Source organism: Centropristis striata, chromosome 11 (assembly GCF_030273125.1).
Source record: "Centropristis striata isolate RG_2023a ecotype Rhode Island chromosome 11, C.striata_1.0, whole genome shotgun sequence".
Taxonomy (NCBI): Eukaryota; Metazoa; Chordata; class Actinopteri; order Perciformes; family Serranidae; genus Centropristis; species Centropristis striata.
In genome coordinates this window covers 35183961-35206949 of record NC_081527.1, presented here as the reverse complement: position 1 = coordinate 35206949, position 22989 = coordinate 35183961, and the positions used below count along the sequence as shown (strand labels likewise).

General features: G+C 36.5%; 1 protein-coding gene across 2 annotated transcripts in view; it reads left to right on the top strand.

The window, feature by feature from the left end:
* Nucleotides 1–20356, top strand: part of cacnb2b (calcium channel, voltage-dependent, beta 2b) — a 54780-nt gene extending 34424 nt beyond the window's left edge. For both annotated transcript variants that reach the window (XM_059344553.1, XM_059344554.1), the window contains exons 3-13: nt 2830–2952; nt 5121–5260; nt 7530–7591; nt 7695–7720; nt 8399–8479; nt 8662–8720; nt 8821–8930; nt 12780–12931; nt 13509–13604; nt 14819–14992; nt 17805–20356. In XM_059344553.1, coding sequence (XP_059200536.1) covers nt 2830–2952; nt 5121–5260; nt 7530–7591; nt 7695–7720; nt 8399–8479; nt 8662–8720; nt 8821–8930; nt 12780–12931; nt 13509–13604; nt 14819–14992; nt 17805–18587 — 1806 coding nt within the window. In that variant the 3' untranslated portion in view covers nt 18588–20356. The remainder of the gene's footprint in view (nt 1–2829; nt 2953–5120; nt 5261–7529; nt 7592–7694; nt 7721–8398; nt 8480–8661; nt 8721–8820; nt 8931–12779; nt 12932–13508; nt 13605–14818; nt 14993–17804) is intronic.
* Nucleotides 20357–22989: the final 2633 nt, after the last annotated feature.

Genomic DNA, 22989 nt, shown 5'->3' with positions numbered 1-22989 from the left:
ACGTGACTTTCAAGGTTCCGGCGGTCAGAACAAAAAACATGGCGGACAGTTCTCTCATTTTTAGTGAAAATAATCAATATTTTGACTTAGTTTCTGCATAAAAATGGATTTTGATCACATTTCTAGCGAGAAATATGTGTTTTATTTTCTAAATATTCACTCAGTGAATGTACATAATCACTTTGTATGTTGGAATAGCCACGGGATATGACTGTGATTAACTTGCATTGTAGCGAAATCCGTGTCAGTTTCACGGAAATTTGAGCGATTCCGTGGCTATTTCACGGATTCCTGTGAGACCATGTTGAGAGAGAGAGAAGAGTTTGGAAAGTTACAGGAAATGCACATTGTATTTACTCTGTTATGTTGTGTTTCTGTGCAGCAGTAATACTGATATCATGTGCAATATATGTTGTATCTGAGAAACCATATGTGGAGTGAATTCAAGAGGGGAAAAAAGTCCCATTTCAGGCAAAGTAATTTGTCTCTAAGTCAGTATTTAACCTCTTAAAATAAACTTGTTGCCAGAATGTCTCCTGCATCTGCTACCACTACTACAGGAGGTGGTGTTACTCACTGTTTTTTTTTCTGTGGACATAATGACCATGAAGGTCATTACACTAATATATAAAAACATCACAGCTGATATGGAACTCTTCCCCTCTATTTGCCTTTTAAGCAGCGCCTGCTGATTCACGTCCCACTGAATATTGAATTAAATCTTCCCCCACAGATTTAATGTGCTCCCACTGGTGCTCTGTAATTTAGGCGGCTCACACACTCGGCCCATCCCCTGCTGACCCCGCAACCTCTCCCACAGCCTCATCTTTCCAAAGTGGAGTAATTAGCAGCTTGATCGGCGTGCCGCTGACATATGACTCTGATAGGATTACACCACCAACAGGTGTTCAATCAGAAGGAAGCTGCTGATACTGTGCAGCAGAGAGGAAGACGCAGTGGGCCTTTTTTCACAGCAGACATCTTGATTTGTCACAGAGGGAAAAGAACAAGTGTCAATAAAAACAATAATGATGTCTCTGTTCTGTTCAAGCATCCAAGATAGTGAGCCAGTGTGTACTAAACAAGGACTCTTGTGCGTGTGTGTGCGTTGAATCAGTCTTTTGAAATAAGAAAAACATTGAAGGGACACTATATTGTTTCCATGCTGAATCCTCAGTATACACTGTAAAAAAAAATCTGTTTAATTTACGGTAAAATATCGGCAGCTGTGGTTGCCAGAACTTCAACGTAAAAAATACAGTGAGCGTATGTAAATGTAAATATCAGCAAAAACTGTAATTTATACAGAATAATCCCATTTCTTTTAGGATAATTGTTTCATCATGGTATTTCTCCATTAACTTTGCATGAAAATTTTATATTTTTACAGCAAAACTGTGTATTTTCTACAGTTTATGGTGGTAGAATTTAAAGTTTTATACTATTGTTTGGTTTACAGTAATTAAAAGTATCTACTACGTTGATGTACAATGTTTAATTTTACGACCTATTTCTGATGCAATTTGACAGTTTTTTACTGTAATTTAAACAAACATTTTTTACAGTGTATCAACATATCTCTGATTCATATAGATCAGATTTGCGATGCTCTGACAACCATCACAATGATCATTTTGAACAGCATTCAGCTGCACTGTTGATGATGATGGCAGCCAAAGCTGACCAGTGTTTCTGAATGTTCAATTTAATTTCAACAAAACTCAAAGGGATAAGCATATGTAACAAATGTGATTGTGATAATGATATTAATATGATGGAATTAACCCAATATTCATAGACATGTCAGTCACAAAACCCTTTTGGCTTTTTTTCTACTAAACTACAAAGATATAGTTACTTTGTTGGGCTTTTATTTTGAAAAACAACCTTGTCCTGGATTTCCTGTTAAGTTACATTTACCTCTCATGTTTTTATTCTACTAAACTACTAAGCTTTATTTTGAAAAACAGCCCTGTCCTGGGTTTCCTGATGGAACACCGTGACCTCTCAGGCTTTTATTCGACTAAACTACTACGATATAGTTTTCTGTGGGCTTTTATTTTGGAAAAAAAAGCCATGTCCTGGGTTTCCTGTTAAGCTACACTTACCTCTCAGGCTTTTATTCTACTAAACTACAGTCCTACTTAACTGACCGTACTAACCTGTTAAAAGTTAAAACCTGTTACTTCAGATCAATTGATATTGAGTTTTAGCTGCAGACTGATTAGATTGTCAGGGTGGAGACTATGTAATTTAAGTAGTTTAAGTGGCTACTAGCTACTCTTATTTTGTTATTGATTTTCAAAGTTTAATAGTAGCAATACTCGAATACTCGAAAAGGGCATAAATATGTAATTTTTAGGCAGAGTTGTGTGTGTGTGTGTGTGTGTTTTGCCTTTATGATACCAGCCGGGTTATTTATATCTACAACATCTTTGGCTATCTTTTCCAACATCCCACTTAAAGAGTTTGCATTATTTATTAATGTCTCTATAATAAGTGCTGCAAGGTCAAATGCAGCAATTTAAAAACTGGTAACCTGCAGAGTTGTTAAAAAAGCAAGGAAAGGAAGAAATCTTGCTTACTTAGAGGACCCACATAAAATATATGCACAGACACATAGCAGTGCAAGCTCCCAGGTATGCACACCATATTTATAATTGTTATTATGTTGGTATCGTGATGCTTCGGCAATCATAATCATTTGAAATTGTGTGCAATGGGAATTCTTTTTTGTGGGAGAAAGTACCTGAGTGAAACAGGGATTAAAGGTGTCTGTGTTGTCCATACATAATAACATTGTTCTGAACACCTGTCCTGTGTCTCCAGTACAAGCCTGTGGCATTCGCTGTCCGTTGCAACTTCTCTTACACGCCAGCAGACGACGACAACGTTCCCGTACCAGGCCAGGCTGTCACCTTTGAGGCCAGAGACTTCCTCCATGTCAAAGAGGTTGGAAACAAACAAACATTCAGATCCCTTACTTAATCCTCTATGGCAGTAGTTCTCAACCTTTTTGAGTCGCGACCCCCAATTTAACATGCATGTTGTCCGCGACCCCCACTCACTGAACACAATCTCACACGCACAGTTCAGATCACCCAAAAAAGAAACAAAATGACCAAAAAAGACACAAAATGACCAAAAAAAGACACAAAATGACCAAAAAAGACACAAATTACTAAAAAAAGACACAAAATGACCAAAAAAAGGAAACAAATTGACCAAAAAAGACACAAAATGACCAAAAAAAGGAAACAAAATGACCAAAAAAGACACAAAATGGCTAAAAACACCCACAAAATGACCAAAAAAGACATTAAGTGACCAAAAAGACTAAAACACATTAACACATGAACACTTTAACACAGTGGAGACAGAGCTGACTTCCAAAATGATTTGGCGACCCCCAGAAATCATCTCGCGACCCCAATTTGGGTCCCGACCCCAAGGTTGAGAACAGCTGCTCTATGGTACACATTATGATGCCAGCTAGGAAGAGAATGTTTGGAGTGTTTTTTTTGTTGTCTTAAAATAGACTAAATAAACATAATCTGAAGAAATTTTATATATATTTTTTTAAGTTTCTGGGGTTTGTTGCCTGTTGCCATGTGTCAATTATAAAACTAAATTGCATGAAACTATCGAAAATGAAGGTTCACTCACCAATTAGTACACTGTAAGACTTTGCTGTAAATTTACAGTCAAATTCTAACAGTAACTTGCTGTATTATGATTGTACAGTATATTGCTGTGAAAACAATGCATTGTGGGAGTTATCATGATTACTCAGGCATTCCAACGATCAAAATTATATTTTTTTTTTCAGGAATTTACTGTTTTCAGCTGAGCATGTCAGGAAAATAAAGTCATTATTTTCGAAAAGAAGACAAGTTTTATTTTATTTCTTTTTTGTCTGGGCTGAAATTATCACAGTGTGTTGTTTTTCCAACAATCCTCATATAGAGTTTAAATGGATTAGTTGTAACATAATTTAGAGTTTAAATGTCATGCTATTTTTTTTTCTGCGTTACGAGACAGTTTGTCAGTAAACGGACCTGTATTTCTATAAAAACAGTAGAGGTACTGTACATTTTACAGTAACTTACTGGCGAAACTGCTGCCAGTAATTTACTGTAATTTTATAGTAAAAAGTTTTACAGTGTAGGAGTTTTTTTTCCAGATGGAAAAGGGCAACAAAATGATGTTTTCAGTGCTTTTTTGTTGCACAAAAAGACAAAGCTGTTTCCTTTGGAAAAGTCTGCAAAGACGGGTTTCAATATGGCCTCCTGGAGGTCTTGTGTCAAATTAAAGCATTGCTAGTGGTTCCCTATACTCTTCCCTCTTTTTAAAAGTATTGCATCACTGAAAAACATACACTGTACAAATTTGACAGGCCAAAAATGGATATGTTGCCTGAGGGCAACACCGTACCATAGAGGGTTAAGTGAAAGTATTAATAGCACACTGCAGAATGACTCCACTACAAGTAAAAGTCCTGCATTCAAAACTTACTGAAGTAAAAGTACAAAAAAAGTATTAGCATCCAAATGTACTTAAAGTATCAAAAGTTAAAGTACTATGTTGTGTTAAACAGAACGCACCCAGTTAGATTGTTAAATATATTTTAAATATATTATTGTATTATTTGTGTTGATGCATTTATGTCAACAACATTTTCATTTTGTAAAGGTAGGGCTCATTTAACAGCTTAATGTACTGTTATGAGGTTTCATTTAAAAAAAACAAAACTGTCTAATCACTTTAATTTGATCATGTTTTTATTGTTAAATTTTGGTCTGAAAAGTAACTAAAGCCGTCAGCTAAGTGTAGTGGAGTAAAAAGGACAATATTTGCCTCTAAATGTAGTGGAGTGGAAGTATAAAGTTACATAAAATGGAAATACTCCTCAAGTACCTCAAAATTGCACTTAAGTGCACTACTTGAGTAAAAGTACTTTGTTACATTCCACCACTGCACGTTACTGAGTCACGTAGAGCTGGGAGGAAACTAAATAAAATGAAATAATGCAGGAGTTGTTCTAAGCATCATCAGAGTTAAAATAAATGCGAGACAGGCTTTAAATTCACACTTTTTTCTTCTCTCTTTTGAATGATCAGAAGTTTAACAACGAGTGGTGGATCGGCCGGCCGGTGAAGGAGGATGGCGTGGTGGGCTTCATCCCCAGTCCGGTCAATCTGGAAACCATTCTCATCAGAAGAGAAGTCCAGGCGAGGAAAGCTGCCAAGGCCTTAGCCAAGTAAGGACCGCATGTCCCTCTTTTCCACCAGCTTCAACACAACAGGGTCACAAACTAGCACACAAGCTCATGATTTATGGCTTATTTTATAACCCTGATATTAATCTTCATTGGCCCAGCACACATATAGAACAAAAACATTACTATAAAGTGATATAGAGAGGATTATATGACATTTTAGGCATTCAGCAGACAACAGACGTGGTATCACAAGGGAAGAGTCGAACCAATTCAATTCAATTCAACTTTATTTATAGAGCGCATTTCATGCACAAGGCAGATTCAAAGTGCTTCACAATGTATATACATAATTACAGTTAAAAACAAAAACAAAAAACAAAACAAACAAACAACAACAACAAAAAAAACACAGAAAAACAAACAAAAATCAATTACAAATTAATTGAAGAGTGCAGGTAGACAAGCTATTCCATATTCACCACATATACACTTACTTACTCACACAAGTGCACCCACTCCCACAGGAGGAATTATTTTTTAGATTGAAGCCTGTACAAGAGATGTGGATGTAGTGATCTGTTGATTTGACATCGCATCGAGTTTGGTATTTTGACTGGTCAAACCAGCCCCCGCTTGGATTGTGATGCTTGTTTATTCGTGGTATTATGTCTCCTCTTAGCTATACAAATTTTAAAAAAACATTAACGTATGTTTTACACATTTTATGAAAATCTCTTATTATAATTATTATTTATTTTACTCAGTGTTTTTTTTATTTCAAAAGGGAGTTCCAAAGTTTAAACATGATCAAATTATCATCTTTGTCATAAAAAAAACTTCATAGGTTACATGGAATTTCCAGTTGATGCCTGGTCAGTATTACCCTGACTTTCACCGTGTCAAATTTATGGTTTTACTATACATTTTAATCTGACTTTGCCTTTAAATTTAGCGAAAAAACTGCACTATAACATGATGATATTTTCCTCATATTAGATATTACATTTTAAAAATCCTTGATTTTTAAATGGATTTTTGTTCAGGATAATCCAGACTATATCGATCAGTTTTACAGAAATTCAAAAGAAAATCATCTCAAAAATGACATAACACAATCATATTTTTCTCATATTTAATATGAAATAAAAAATTTAAACAACCTAGGTAACATGAGATTTCTAGTGGATTTTTGTTCACTTTGTTCGAGGATGACCTTGACTGTGTAACATGTAATTAACTGTACAGTTTGGTAGAAATTTAAAGGTAAATAGAGTTGTTTTTTTAAAATACATTTTAGCCATTTTTTTCTGTTTATTCCAGCATGCTATAAAATAATCTTTCAAAGAGAAAAATTTAAACTATGTTGTTATGTAGGAATGTTTTCCATTTGTTCAGTCAGTAGGTTATTTTACTCTAATCAGCCTGGCAGGCAGGAAGATCCACTACAGACTGACAGATTTTGACTTGACCCAGTTAGGCTGAAAGAAACTCATCTAGAGGATCTTGGAAATTTGGCTCAGTGGCAACTGTGTGTGCTGAATCACTTCAAGGGCTTTAAACTCTAAGCTTTATATAATGTGTCTTATATAAGTGGATAGACAGTCTGGAAGCACACATTATTTTATTGCATATATATATACACTACCGGTCAAAAGTTTTAGAACACCCCAATTTTTCCATTTTTTTATTGAAATTCAAGCAGTTCAAGTCAAATGAACAGCTTGAAAGGGTACAAAGGTAAGTGGTGAACTGCCAGAGGTAAATAAAAAAGGTAAGCTTAACCAAAACTGGAAAATAATGTACATTTCAGAATTATACAAGTAGGCCTTTTTCAGGGAACAAGAAATGGGTTAACAACTTAACTCTATGGAGTCTTGGGCTATTTTGTCCCTTTTTTGAATTCTTTTCATGTCTTTGTAAGTCATTTTGTGTCTTTTTTTTGTCATTTTGTGTCTTTTTTTTAGTCATTTTGTGTCTTTTGGTGTCTTTTTTGTCATTTTGTGTCTTTTTTTGGTCATTTTGTGTCTTTTTTTGGTCATTTTGTGTCTTTTTTTAGTCCTTTAGTCCAACATAAAATGTGATTTTGAATCTTTTTTTTACTTTCAAAACACTATCATGCTCAATAAAGAATTTTAAATGTTGCAAATGTGCATTAATTTCAGAGTACACTGAGACATTAAACTGCATAATTTTCATATATATATATATATATATAGTGCTCTATTTCCACCATTAGTGAGAAGAAGCCGTTTTTGTCTGTCTTTAGTGGGAAGATGTGAGCTAATTCAGGACTTTTCTGTCATTCCAGCAAAGCAGCATCTCAAGTAGCTCAAGATATGAACTCAAAGAAATATACTCCTCCATCACAAGGTCAGTGTGTGTGCTAAGTCGTGTGAAAATCTTATTTTCTGTTCTATTTTTGATGATTGGTGAGTTAATATTAGATACTTCTCTTATCCTTCTGCATGAACAGCCAACCAGCAGGTGAAAAAGAAACCGGTAAGTGACCCAGTGTTTGTTTGTTTTGAAGTTCCCTAACTGGACAAAAATGTATTTATTTAACGAAATAGCATTCCATACTTTTAACCCATTGTTCCTTGTTATAAAAACAGTCACCTTCACATCTATTTTCCACATCAGTCTGTGGAAAACTTTAAATAGACCTCTTTTTTTTTTTGTGAACAACTTTTTTATTGCTTTTAAAGACAGAACAAGTACAGCAGTCCGATAAAGTTAAAAGGTACATTACAATCAAATTGAAAATAATAGTAATAATAATAATAATAATGAAATAAATAGAAAAGCGACGACCCCCCACCCCCCAACTTGGATCTCTATAAAACTCTTACAGGACATGAGAGACCATGTTCAAGTAATGCAAATAAAAATATTGATTACAGCAATTCCTTGATCTTATCTGCCATTGTTTGCCATGCTAGAATAGTATCAGCTCCAGCACTGTGCATTCTTGCCACTGAAAGCTCCATATTTATTATGTCAATGCATGTGTTAATCCAATGGGGTTTGGTAACTGTAGACCTTTTTGTTTTTTAAATTATAAACAGCTTTATAGAACCATAGACAGAAAACTTCACTCTGTGTTTGCAATTCAAGCAACTAGTTGAATCATCAGCGTCTCATACACTGAATTAAACTTGTGTTTGTCTGTGACTACAGGGGGAGCAGGTGGCTATGTATGATGTAGTGCCTACAATGCGTCCTGTGGTTCTAATGGGACCATCACTGAAGGGCTTAGAGGTGAGTCTGCCTCACAAAGAGCTTTAATCTGAGCTCCTGGAAAGTTTCCTTTGACTTGTGGGCCTGGCATGCTGTAAAGCTGAGACGACCAATCAAGTATTTTCTCTCAATATTGGTTTATTGTGTTGAACTTGAACAGAGAGAGATTTTATTTAAAATCCATGTTTCCTGTGTAATTCCAGGTTACAGATATGATGCAAAAAGCACTATTTGACTTTTTAAAACATCGATTTGAAGGCAGGTAAGTTCTTATTTAATTCTTCACACCTTTTCTTATGGAAATAAAATGTAATGAAAATCACAACTGTGTAACAATCCCTGGTTCTCTGTCTCCTCTCCAGAATCACTATTACACGGGTCACAGCGGACATCTCTCTGGCTAAACGGTCCATCCTCAACAACCCTGGCAAAAAGGCCTTAATGGACCGGTCAAACACCCGCTCCAATTTAGGTACACGACTTTATCATCCCAAACTGAAGCCAGTAGTCCTCCCAAATTATCTTTTATCTGTTTGGAGAGCAAGACGGTTTACCTCATCAGGACCATTCAGATGGTATCAGTAACAGAAAAGTACTCTAAATTGACTTCTAAAATAACTTCTTGTAATTGTCTTCGCTTTCTGGCTCTGGTTGTGTTTTCCCTGGTGGAAAACTTCACCTACTTGCAACCCTAATTAGGTTGAAACAAGCACCTGATACTCTCTCTGCTAGGTTGTAAATTAATGTCAGACTTTCAGTTTTTCTTTATCATTGAAACCCTGTGCAGTTTATGGTTTTCTTTATACATGCTGCATATAGATGACCCTTTATTGAATGGGTTTAGAATGTCAGATATCCCTGTATGCACCACAATGGAGATAATAGAAGGAATAGTTTGATTTTGTGAGATACACTTATTTACTTTGTTGCCAAGAGTAAGGTGAGGCAATCGATACTACTCCTGTGTCTGTACACAAAATATGAAGTCTCACTCTTGGTAAATCCGCCTACCAAAACATTTATATCTCACTTATGAACAGGTTAGAACTTTTACTCCAGGCTAGCTGTTTCCCCATTTTCAGTCTTTATGCTAAGCTAAGCTAATTGGCTGCTGGCTGTAGCTTCATAATTAGCTATGAGAGTGGCATTGACCATTTAATCTACAGCTAAAAACGTAAGTATTAATCAAAATAGGCTGCTGTATAAACAACACATAGGGTCGTATTATGGTCGAGGACACAAGCTTGATCATCTTTAGATGCCTACACATCGGGAAAAACATGTGACGTGCCACTGTGTTTCTATGGTGAGTGGTCATGCACTGCTCGAAAATGCAGCTGAGCACTTTCCTCTAATAGTTCAAATTATTTAAACTTTGACCAAAAAAAATGCCAAAAAAATCCTTGCTGCGGCAGAGCCGGGTTCGAATCCAGCCTGAGCTCCCTTTGCCGCATGTCTACCCCTATATCACCCCCTTTCAATCTATCACTTTCAATAAAGCAAAAAAAAAAAACCTTGACCTAAACTTTGACCTAATTTGTCCCTGGCCTTTCAAATGTTGCACAAGAACGTAGATAAGAACGATGGAAGAAAAAGAGTTCCCTGAACTGTACAACGCCATATTAAAAACTTTAAAGTTCTGCACGGTGAAATGACAGCAGTCAGATGGGGCTAAAGAGGCAGATAATTCACAAACTTCAAGCTAAATCCAGTGCTAATGGATTTCAAAGATCAAAGTTAAGGAAGGATCCTCAAACGGCAGAATTTGAAGGATACAACGTCATTGACATCAACCAAGGGACTGTTCCCATGTCAAGGGTTCTACTGAGGAAAGAGTCCTTCTTTCGGTGGATTTCCAAGGATGCTAGTTTGTATCCTCAGCACGCCTCATGCACCCACACTTCCCCCACAATCTTCTTCTACTTTGGGTCTTTTGGCGGTTGGCAAACTAGCATATATGTGCATTACTGCCTCCTATTGGACTGGAGTGTGGAGCAGCAGGTTTGCCTTTGTGCACAATGGTCTCTCGCAAGTTTTAAAAAAGATGACATGTGTTGTAATATTATTTATGTATTTCTTCCTCCAAAACCACAACCATGTTGCTACCGATTCTGAAATTGTAGCACTGAATTGAATGTAGGACCAGTCTGGCCTTGCCTCTGAGCCAGGACAACCTGTCCTATCAAGGAAGCATCCTTGACTTTGAGAAGCACCAACAAACAGGAACTATGCTTCATATGATGATATAGGTTATACCTGCGCTGCACCCTACCTTGTGGTGAGCAAAGAGAAATTTCTTATCATGTGTTAATAGCTTTAGTTGACCTAGCTTCTGCCGATTCCAAGGTTGTTCAACTGTGAATGGAGAACAAAGCAAAAAGGGCTGAATTTAGGGACAATTCAACTTTCCATTAAATAGAAAACAGGTTGACATCTGAGACATTAGCAGGTCACTGGATTGTCTCAGTAAAGATTGTATGGTGATAAGTTTACTGGGTATTTGCTGTCTTTGCCCCAGTGACACTGTGCAGTAGATAAGGCTAAATCCTCCCCAAGGTTATTATAGTTAACGAAAACTAACGAAATAACGAAAACTAGAATTGAAAAAACATTTTTGTTAACTGAAATAAAAATAAAAACTAGAGTTTTTAAAAAAACGATAACTAACTGAAACTGTATTGCGTGGTTACAAAACTAACTAAAACTAACTAAAATTATTGTGGAAATGTCCTTAGTTTTCGTTTTTGTCAACTTTTTTCATTCATAATTCAGTGTTTCTATTTGAACATGCGACACATATGTAAATATGTTTACTGAGACTTGGATGTCTACACTCCAACCAAAATTCAAAACAGTTAATAACCTTATTGGGGCTGAGATGATAAACCAAAGGAAATAAAGGCAAAATTTATTATGGCCACTTTGAATCTCGCACCCAACACATAGCCCATTACAAAAAAACTAAAACTAACACTAAAACTAATAAAAACTAAACTAAAATTAAGCATTTTCAAAAAATAAAAACTAAACTAAAACTAGAAAACTCACTCTTAAAACTAACTAAAACTAACTGAATTTGAAAACAAAAATTCACAACGAAATTAAAACTAAAATTAATGAAAAATCCAAAACTATTATAACCTTGATCCTCCCTTGGTGTAAAAGAAAGTAAGGGTATCGAAGAGAAGGGGGATAAGATTTACTTGGTTTTCTCTACTCTTTTCTTTCTCATCGCTCTCTCATCCCAGATGCTGCCGGTATGTATGACTGAAAGCACTGGTCGCCCATGTCTGTTTGTTTGAATGCACCACCTTCCTTTCATTTCCTCATCAGCTGCTGTTCTCACACTGTTCTCTGTGCAAATACACACAAAGCACTGTCACAAGCAGGTGTTTTCTCTGCTGTTTATGTGTTTAGTGGGCTAACAGATGTGTTAAATGTAATTCATGGTGTGTTGGAATATTTGTGAGTACTTTCACTTGTTAAAGGACTGAAAACAGCTACTGCCTCCTCCATGCCCTGCTTTCCTGCTGTCCCTCTAGTGGCCAATCTTTAGCTTTACACCACTTACTGTATATTCATTTAGTAGGCAGTGTTTCATCACAAGTTAGAGCTTTTAATCTGTTGAAGTTTTGTGAGCCGTCATATCCAGTCGCTACTTTTACTTGTCTTGTATTGTCATTGTAAATTAGAATATGACAGACTTCTTGTTGCTGTTGCTTGTTTTTGTGTGTTGAATTGAAATGCAGAAAAAAAGGTTTGTTAAGTAGTTAAAAAAACATATGCACAAACAATTTTGTTGACACAACAAGCTCTTGATAAGGTCCATTTACAGATTGTTTTAGCCTTCAATTGTGTTCCATGATCCTCCTCAGTAGAATTGTACATTGTAGATCAAATGTATTTTCTGAGCACATTTATATATAGATTAGATAGATTGTGTGATTTGTTTCATGTCAGCTACTGTACTAAGTAAATGGACCTTGTGTTAAGTGTTTGGGTTTTTTCCCCCACAACTGTTAATGATAATTTCTTTAAATATAGCTTCATTATTTATTTTCTACTTCTTGTTTGATAGGTCTAAAATAAAACATAATTCCTGCATCTTGATAAAAGGTTAAATCATTCAAAAATTATTGACAATCGTAAAATGTAAGAGCTCACCTTCAAATAAATGATCATATATTTATAAAATTATGTCAGTGAAAAAATGACTGTAAGTTCATGGGTTGAATATTAACAAAGAAATGAAATGTGAACAAGTGATGGTCTTCCTGGATCTCAGGTGTCAAAGTCATGCCTTTCTTCTCTGCTTTTGCAGCCCAGATCCAGGGCGAGGTGGAGCGTATCTTTGAGCTGGCCCGCAGCCTGCAGCTAGTGGTTCTAGATGCAGACACAATCAACCACCCGCTCCAGGTGGCCAAGACCTCCCTGGCACCCATCCTTGTCTATGTCAAGATCTCGTCACCAAAGGCAAGCTTCACCAGAGACCTGCACATTCTTTTGGACTGACTGTTTCTCAGTTCCTCTCAATATTTTGTGCTGCATGTGTAGAGAGATGGGCACAAATATATCAAAATGTATGTTGTTAGAAATTGCAAATACTTGCTACCACTTAAAATACAAGCAATTTAAAGTGGCCAATCAGGATATCTTGGAGGTGGGATGCTATGAATTACAGGGTGCATATTGTGTGGTTTCTTTCAGTCAAAGCAACCATTGACTGACAGCCAAATGAAATATAACTGGGAGAAGTGGACAATCAGGCCACAAAGTCTTTCAGATTACAATAGATAGATAAACAATAGCTCTTAAAGTATTTTGTTACAAATTACATCTTGTTTTTTCCTGTCCTGCAAAATAAAAATTACAAAAATACTGTAATAATAATAAATGAAATACATATTTTAAATACATTTAATTGGAATACCGGCCGTCTCTGCATGTGTATGTTAAACAAACATGATCCTGTAAAACAGTGCCTTAACCATTACCACAACCTGTTTTATTTGACCTTTATTTTTGTTTCTCCTCCTTCACTTCACCGTAGGTGTTGACAAGACTGATCAAGACAAGAGGGAAGTCACAGACCAAACATCTTAATGTTCAGCTGGTGGCAGCAGACAAGCTTGCCCAATGTCCGCCGGTGAGTGCCATCTAGTGGCCGTTGTGTGAAATCGGTGCAATGGTTGTCCCAGTTCAGCATGGGTGGCATTTAAACTGGGGATGCTGGGTACATGAAACACTGAAAATACATTGGAAACCCCTTGACCTTTATGCAGGGGCATGTCCTCTGTATTTTATGTCTATTACATCTGTTTAGGGGGTTTGGAACTTTCATTTTACCACTCAAAAACGATGTGTGTGGTTTTTATTTTCATTGATGTGCATTTTAGTTTGTATATATATATATATATATATATATATATATATATATATATATATATATGCACTACTGGTCAAAAGTTTTAGAACACACCAACTTTTCCACAGAATTTAATTGAAAATGATGCAGTTTAATGTCTCAGTGTACTCTGAAATTAATGCACATTTGCAACATTTAAAATTCTTTATTGAGCATGATAGTGTTTTGAAAGTTAAAAAAAAAAGATTCAAAATCACATTTTATGTTGGACTAAAGGACTAAAAAAAGACACAAAATGACCAAAAAAAGACACAAAAAGACAAAATGACTTACAAAGACATGAAAAGAATTCAAAAATGGACAAAATAGCCCAAGACTCCATAGAGTTAAGTTGTTAACCCATTTCTTGTTCCCTGAAAAAGGCCTACTTGTATAATTCTGAAATGTACATTATTTTTCAGTTTTGGTTAAGCTTACCTTTTTTTATTTACCTCTGGCAGTTCACCACTTACCTTTGTACCCTTTCAAGCTGTTCATTTGACTTGAACTGCTTGAATTTCAATAAAAAACTGGAAAAATTGGGGTGTTCTAAAACTTTTGACCGGTAGTGTATATATATATATTTGTATAACAGCATTTAGACCTTCATTTTGGAAGATAAAACGCACAGTAAAAAAAATAATTGCTAATGAATACAATATGAAAAATCCAATTGAAATTTAGAAGTTTTGTTTTTGGTGTCCATGCATGACCTCTGTATTTTAAAAAAAAAATGCTGGCTAAGGCCCTCTTCACTGATTGCTTTTGTCATTGTTCATGTGTCCCTTTTTCAGATTACCTTATTTCCTTTATCTGATCTTATTGCAAAACCTAATCAAAGAAGACAAGAAGAGTGTAATTTTTAAAGCCCACCCACACGTCTGTCTCAATATAGGGTGGTCCCTCCTGCTGTTGCTATTTTACTCATTCTTGTCCTTATGTCCATGCTCCTGTAGGAAATGTTTGACGTGATCTTAGATGAGAACCAGCTGACTGATGCCTGTGAGCACGTTGCTGATTACCTGGAGTCTTACTGGAGAGCCACTCATCCACCAGAGATGGAGCCTGCCAACGCACTGGTGGCCGAGCTGGCCGGGAATACACTGCCCACCAATCCTTCAGCTATACCGGTATGTGAAACACGGACACATATATACTGTAAACAACTATGAAAGCAATAAAGTTAAAGCATTTAATATAATTTGCAAGGATTTCATACATCTCATCTCATCCCACTCATCTCATCTGTGAATGTGGAAGTAAAAAATGAGCTCTGCAGGAATAAAAAAAACTGTTCCAGCAAGAGATAGTGCACAGTGTGATGCATCTGTATTTGTTTGCATTTATTCCATCTAACATTTTCATTTCATTTATCTCCACTCCCCTGGAAAGTTGAAGAAATGAGATAGGTCTACCTCTGGTGAGTGAGAAACCTTCTCAGTTCTTCTCAAATTCTGCTGTAGCTGAGTTTTTACTGCAGTAATAGAGATGAGTAGTGCCATGTTTAGAAAAAATGTGTGTAGAAGAGACCATTGTTGTAAAAATCCAAACATAGCTGTAGTGATCTTTAAGACAATCTGTCAGCGAGTATTTTGTACATTGTTGCTATTGTCCAGTGTATCCCACACACTGATTTATTTGTGGTGGCCTGTCACAATATCACCATTGATTTTATTTTATTTTATTTATTTATTTTTAATGTTACTATTTAAAAAGGTTAAAATCTTAGCGGATTGATTTGCTCAGCCCTTGATTGCTGCACTTTCCCTCACTCTCTGTTTATCAGGTCACAAATTAGACAAGAATAAGCTCACTAGTGGACCCCACAGTCCATCCCCCTCACTCCCAGCCACTGAAAGTACTTCATTAGGAGCTATACTCAATTACAAATTGTAGGGGCGCCAAAAAAACAACAATTCTTGCACAATTTTGCAGAACAAATTCCTAAATATCCTATACAGAATTTCTAAATACACTTCAAATGTATCACTAAAGCATTGGTCAGAGAGCGTTTCTTATGCATTATTGATAAACTGGCATCCCCTCCTAACCCTTATCTATTAAAAACCATCAATCACCTAAAATCCGCAGCTCTGACCAGTTTCCAAGACACAAATTGCTAAATCTGCACTTATGCACGATATTTCCATCTTAGGTTATCAAACATTTTCCACCTATTTTCTTTGTCATTTCTGGTTCATGGCATTAAAATTGTGATTATCTGTACATACACTATTCGTTGTTGTAGTTTGTGTTCTTCCTTCGGTTTGCACACACATCTCACTATGCTTTGAAATACTTAAATTATAGTCAATGACTAAAACTGAATAGAATATGATAAGATAGTCATAGTCAATTTTAGTCACAGTGCTACAGCACATAAACCATCTGTACTGTTACTGTTACTGTATAACTCAGAGAAACTTTTGGGAAACTTGTAACTTATCCTTGTTTTTGACATTTTACACAAAATGAGTTATCAAGTAATCAAAAAAAAATGAGGATCAACTAATTTAATAGTGAATAAACAGTCATTACAGCAGCTGCAGACACAGATGCAGAGACGCCTCAGGCGTCAAGCAAGTGTTTGTGTTTCCATATGAGTAATTGCACAAAGCTGCACAGAGTGGCACAAGGTCCAATGATAAAACTGAGTATTATCATCCAAAAATGTTCAAATTGCCTCTGGTGTGACTGCCAGTTTAGGCACTTGAGAGCCAGATGCCTCCATAACAGCAGCTGTGTTTTTGCATATGAACTTGCAAATAGAAGCGTGGAGGTGAAGACATAAACGCCTCATTTCCACATAGTTATGTGTGCGTATGTGAGCCAACCCGAATTCCATTCATTCCTATTGTGAACCTCCATGAACTCTGATGTGCTATATTTGCTATGTACCGTATGTTGTCTTCTGTTGTTTTTTTGTCTGGAATTTGTCTTGAAGCCTCATTTCCACACAGTTTTGTTTTGTGTCTGTAATTCCGTGTAATATTCAGCATACTATCCCTAGTGTTCAATACAAGGAAATGCATCTTTTTACAGATGGATGGAAACACCACTGCTGTAATAATGAACTCTCACACTTTTATTTAACTTCAGTTTAGCTGGGGTAGTCTATACTTTTGCATATGTTTTAGCAAAAAACACCCAAAAAAACCAACAACTTAAACTCACAATCTGTTAAACTAGCTGAACTGGTTTCTTTGTAATTATGTAGTTACACAAACTGACTATTGAATTCAATGAAATAGCCTGTTAGCCATTTCCGTATGAAGTTACCTTGTTTAAGGCTAACTTTATGTTGTACCGTATACAATGCATGCTGTCCGATTCAAAATATTTGAGGCAAATTCTGGATCAAAATCATATGGAAGGAAAGGAGTTTATGAAGTTTAATGAAGGTTCCCATAGGAATGAATGAACGTCTAACTTATTTGTTGACATCCACAAGTTCCTTGAGTGAACACTAGGGCCTGTACTCTACATACTATACCATTGGTTTCCAAACTGGGGTACTGGTACACTGATGGCTATGTGAAGTGATGCAGGGGGTACACACACACACACACACACACACACACACACACACACATACAAGTGATTTGCATTTCAAGTCATGTCACTTGCAAACGGACCTATGAACAGACATGCTGTCCTAAATAATGTGATTTTCCATAAATAATGTGATACTCATGTATCCTCTTTAGTGTTCAGCAATATAATTGCACTGCAAACAATAGCTACAGTAGGTTAGTCAGAACATAGGCACAACTATTAGCTCCCTCAGAAGTACGAAGCTGGAGGTTAAATTTCTGAAGGGGTACAGGAACGTTTAGGAAACACTGCACTATAGGCTTGATCACAGTGTATTTTTGTGTTAGAGCAAGCTGTCAGTAAATCCATGTCTTTCATGTGACATTACGTTGTATTTTCTTGTCCCAGGATGGACAGAAAAACAAGAAGTCAGCTGCCCCCAAGAGGAAGGGTTCCCAGGAAAACCATCTAGATCAGGAGCAACCTTCAGCCCAAGCACAGGAGCAGAGGGCTGAGGAGGGCCAGAGGGAGGAGGAGGAGCGGCTCCTGAGGACCGACCCAAAGAGACCCCAGCACACCCACCACCATCACCACCACCACCACCACCACCGCCGGATGGAGCAGCATCACGGCCACACCCAGCACAACCAAACATCCGGCGGCATGGACGTACGGTCGAGCAGGGATTATAGCCAGAGGCTTCCCCGCAGGCACCTGCCTGAGGAGAGGGAGGAGGAGGCGGAGGAGGTGGCGGAGGAGGACGAGGAGGAGACGCGCTATAACCACCGAGGCCATAACCACCACCACCATAATAGCAACCACCAACATCACCACCATCACCACCACCAACAACAACATCACCACCGTGGGACCAGCCAGCCACACGACGGGGAAGATTACGAGCAGGAGCACAATGAACGCAACCGTCAGCACAGGCACCACCAGCATATTCCACCACGGACGCACCACACGGACCACTATCCGGCACACAATCATCACAACTACCACCACTACCATGGCAGAGACAGAGACAGGGACAGGGACAGAGAAAGAGAAAGAGACAGAGAAAGACACAAGGACAGGGAGAGAGACAGAGACAGGGACAGAGATAGAGATCGAGGTAGAGACAGAGATAGAGACAGAGGCAGAGATGCACAACAATGGCACAGGGATTCCTATATACACTCGTGACTGTGGGTTGGTGCATGGGTTTTATGCTGCTCAAGTAATAATGCACTAATGGTCGGGGCAGGGTGTGTCATCTTTGTAGACTACTTTTCTCCTATTCATTTCTCTTTTTTTGTTTTTTACCCTCTGCACACATACTTTGTCCTTCTTTCATGTTCTTAACCAAAATGAATACTATCACTGGGTTTTTGTCTGTGTATTTTTCACCTAATTCATACGACTCTATCTGTGTGTGTTTTTGCACAAACACCAGTCAAGATAAATGCAAATGTGTGCTCATGCAGCGTGTGTTCTTATTTTGTATTGGTCACACAAAATGTACGGAAACCAACTGCAGTCGAGTTGCAATTTATTTAATCAATTATCTCAAGAGCACAAGTTACTTTACTTGTTTTATCGGGTGTGTTTTATTGTGATAACAGAATAATTATACTGGGCTGCTGGCTTTTTAAACCATCTTCCCACTGAACAAAAAACCTGATAACATGGGTTTTTTTAAGGCTCCAGCTTGAATTGGCAGTGATGAAAAAACATGATACCTGAGTGGACACACACATTATTGCCCTGGGTCGTTTAAACAAAGAAAAACTTTTTCGTTATTACTGTGTTTTTCTGCAATTTCTGCATCATGTTTTACTTATTAGAATATTTATGATTTAATGAGCAGTTATAAAAATGTGTTAACTGCATCTCTGAGGCAGAAATGATAAATGATCTTTAAATTAAACAGATGTTTACCGGTAAGCTCAGCTCCATTAAATTTAACAATGTTGAAAAAGGTTTTATTTGTGAGTTTTCTTAGCAAATATACCGTCCTTTTTTCTTTCTTTTTTTTAAATACAAAGATATATTTGAGATTTTGACATCCCACAAACTAACTATATGAAGTTGTCACTCTGGCCTCTGAGAAATTGTAATGAGCTTTTTTCCCCTCACTATTCTTGACATTTGTTATTCTAATGGTTAATTAATTAGTCCAGGATGTAACAGGCAGATTAATCAATCATGAGAATTCACAATATTTGAAGCCAAAAGCAGGTTAATACAAGAACATTTTGGAAAAATTAAGTAATCAACTTGTGATCTTAAGATAACAGGATAAAATAATTGAACAATGTCTGTCCTTGGCTTCCATACAATTAATGCATTTTATGATTTTTGTCTCTACAAAGTTGCATAAAGGGATTTTTTTGCTTAATGGGATGGTCAAAAAACTTTAGGGAACAACAGACTTGTGTATTCCAGTGTCACATCTGACTCTGCCCCTTTGTGTTACAATCGGTGTCTCTTCAAAAGCCAACAATTTATTTTAAACATTGGTAAGGAAAGTCAAACTATTTTTCTACATGATTCTAAAGGGAAGTCATACTTGGCTTCCTACTTTTCTAAATGGTGTTCAAGCATATGTATTGACTTGCATTTGCTCTGTCTGGAAGCATGAAAAATCTTTTGGTGACACTGACCTGTGCTATTTGCTGGATACTCTATGCATCTTCTTGTGATAAAATATATTGCTTGAATACAATCTCTATGCATTTGTACATACTTCATAATTGCCTTGTTAGGTAAATGTAAGGAGAACCAGAAAGCCTGTTGCACTGTTTGGTAGAATTTGACCTACTGTGGATGATTGCTTTGAGTTGATGAGACTGAAGTGACTCTGTTCCTTTAAAAATTCTTTGTTTTGGTTATTTTTGTTTTGTACAGCATTCAGGAGTTAATTCTGACAAATATGCATTCTATTGTTGAAAATCATTAAAATGTAAAAGGAAGGATGTGTTAAGTTTGTCTTTGGCATAAAAGTTGCATGATACATCGAAGTGTCCACCACTTTAATGTTGCAGCTGGTTAAAGTGTGGCTTATTTTACTTACTTTGTATATTGTTAAGTAGCTTGTGATTTGTCCTCCAGTGACGAATACAATTTGATTTAATCTTAATTTATAAAATAACATACAAATTGCTGATTATATTTTATATCATTAATCTCAATCTGCACAGTAATGTGTAACTAAAGTTATGTAAAGTAAATGCAATGGAGGAAAAAACTACCATATACGGGTCATTCCTGTTATTCAGCAACATTTGACTCTCATATGTTTAAGGGGAGGATTACATATTTTCTGTGTGAAATAGTTAACTGTCAAGAAAACATATTTTCAAATTATATCAAATCAAATTATAATCCTTATTGGTGGATCAGTTTATATTGGTTTATAACAGGGTTGAAAATTTAAGGCTGAGTTTATTTTTTATTTCTATCAGACCAACTTTCTTCATTATTTTACCTTTAAAAAAAGGAGAGACATGAGTAAAAGTTTAGGCTCCCCCAGTCAAAAGATTATGACATTTTCTGAAAGTGGTCTAAATGTTATCTTTTGTTTTTTGTTTTTCGGGCAATGAAATACCAACTATAAATGTTATATATATATATATATATATATATATATATATATATATATATAACATTTATATATATAATATATATATTATATATATATATATATAACATTTATATATTTGTATAACAAAAATAGTAAAATAAAGAAAAATCTAAATTAAGAAGCTAAAAATTGAACAAATGTACCAAAAACAAACAATGTGCATTATTCTGTGATTACAGAGACATAAATCTAATCTTTGACACATTTATATGTAAATATGAGGACGTAATTAGTAGAGGAATAACCGATTTAAAATGTTGTGGAGTTGAGGTATAAAACAGCAGAAAATGGAAATACTAAATACTAACTAGAAAATTTCCTCTGGGGAAATTCTGAAAGAGCCACGGGGGCTACTGCCGGTGTTTGTACACTATGATGAGATTCTTCAGAGATTTCAAACAATTAATACTAGTAATGTTATGATACTATATAATGTACAAGGAGCACACCTACAACATGCATTCCTTTTCAAATATTTATTTATACAGCAACCCATGCCCTTTAACCTCAAAATGTGTGTGTGTGTGTGTGTGGGGGGGGGGGGGGGGGGATGTGTATCTGGAGGATTGTGCGCGCTTACGCACGCATTTCTTTGTGTGTGTAACAAAGATCGCATAAAGTTACCTGAGTTTGTGTGTGTGTGTGTATGTAATTAAAATCACATAAAGTTATGTGTATGTGTGTGTGTGTGTGTGTTTGCAGTTGGCGTGTGTGCGTGTGTGTTGTGAGCATGTGTATCTAGAGGAGTGTGCGTGCTTACGCGCATGTTTGTGTGCGTCTATCTGTAACTGCAATCACAGCAAAGATCAAAGGCAATCAGATCAAAGCAATCAACAGAATTAACTGCCACCAACTGCCAAAGATCCGGAAAAGTGACAGCAGCCAGAGATGGACAGACTGGAATTTCTGGCCTCGAACAGAAAGCATTTTTGGCAAAACCATAATACCTATCATTGACCCGACTTCACTTTGAGCGTCCTGAGTTCTTCCTGAACGCCTACATATTTTTTTTTTTTTTAAGAAAAATGAAAAAATACCTTTGTTAGAGCGATGTAAAAAAACTGTTACATCTCCCTTTTTCAGAAATCTTCCTGTGTTTTTAATATGGGAGCCAATTAGGCTGTTGGTGCGTGTTGGTGGCGCATCTGTGCGTCCTACGCCCAAACTATAACTCTGACAGCTTTACCAGAGGATTGTGAGTGAGAAGACAAATTTTCCTACGTTTCTATGTATAAATTATTTCTGTAGAGTGGAATCTGCGGCCTGGAGCGCAGTTTTCAAATGTATTTTTTGACATTTTTTTCTCTCCCTCTACACACATACAGCTATTGCTGTATGGGACCAGTGCCCCATGGCCCTAATTAGCTACTTCCCACCACTGGTGTACATTAAATTATATTCAGTTTCCCTGTTTACAGCAGTCAAAGGTTTACAGTCTTTGTGTTAGGCTAACTAGCTGCTGGCTGTATATCTAATGTGAGTGATGTCCAGCAAATAACCTATTTCTTAAATTTAGTCAATTTGTTAAAAAAATACTAAAAAAAAATCAAGAATGTCCAGAAAATTCTTAATGCAACAAGTTTTCCTTAAATATGTAAAACAGCGCCCCCCGGATGCCATCTACTCGTGACTGTGGACAAAGATGGTACTGCATTCACAGCAAAGTCAACTGAAGGAAACACAGGTGAGATTGGCATCCTTTGATTTAAGAAAAAATAAATAGTGACAAACATTTATATGCGGTCACACCACTGCAAAAACGTAAAAAAAAAAATATATAATAAACTGAACTGACAGCTGTGTCATACTTTGGCCTCACAACTAACACCAGAAAGATACCAACTTTAATGTTACGTTTGAGTTGGCTAGCTTGTTTTTCTGTGTTGCTAATAATGTATCAGCTAACGTTAGCTATCTTATCGTTTCGTGTTTTTGGAGATAGGATGGAGAAAGGAGATGGAA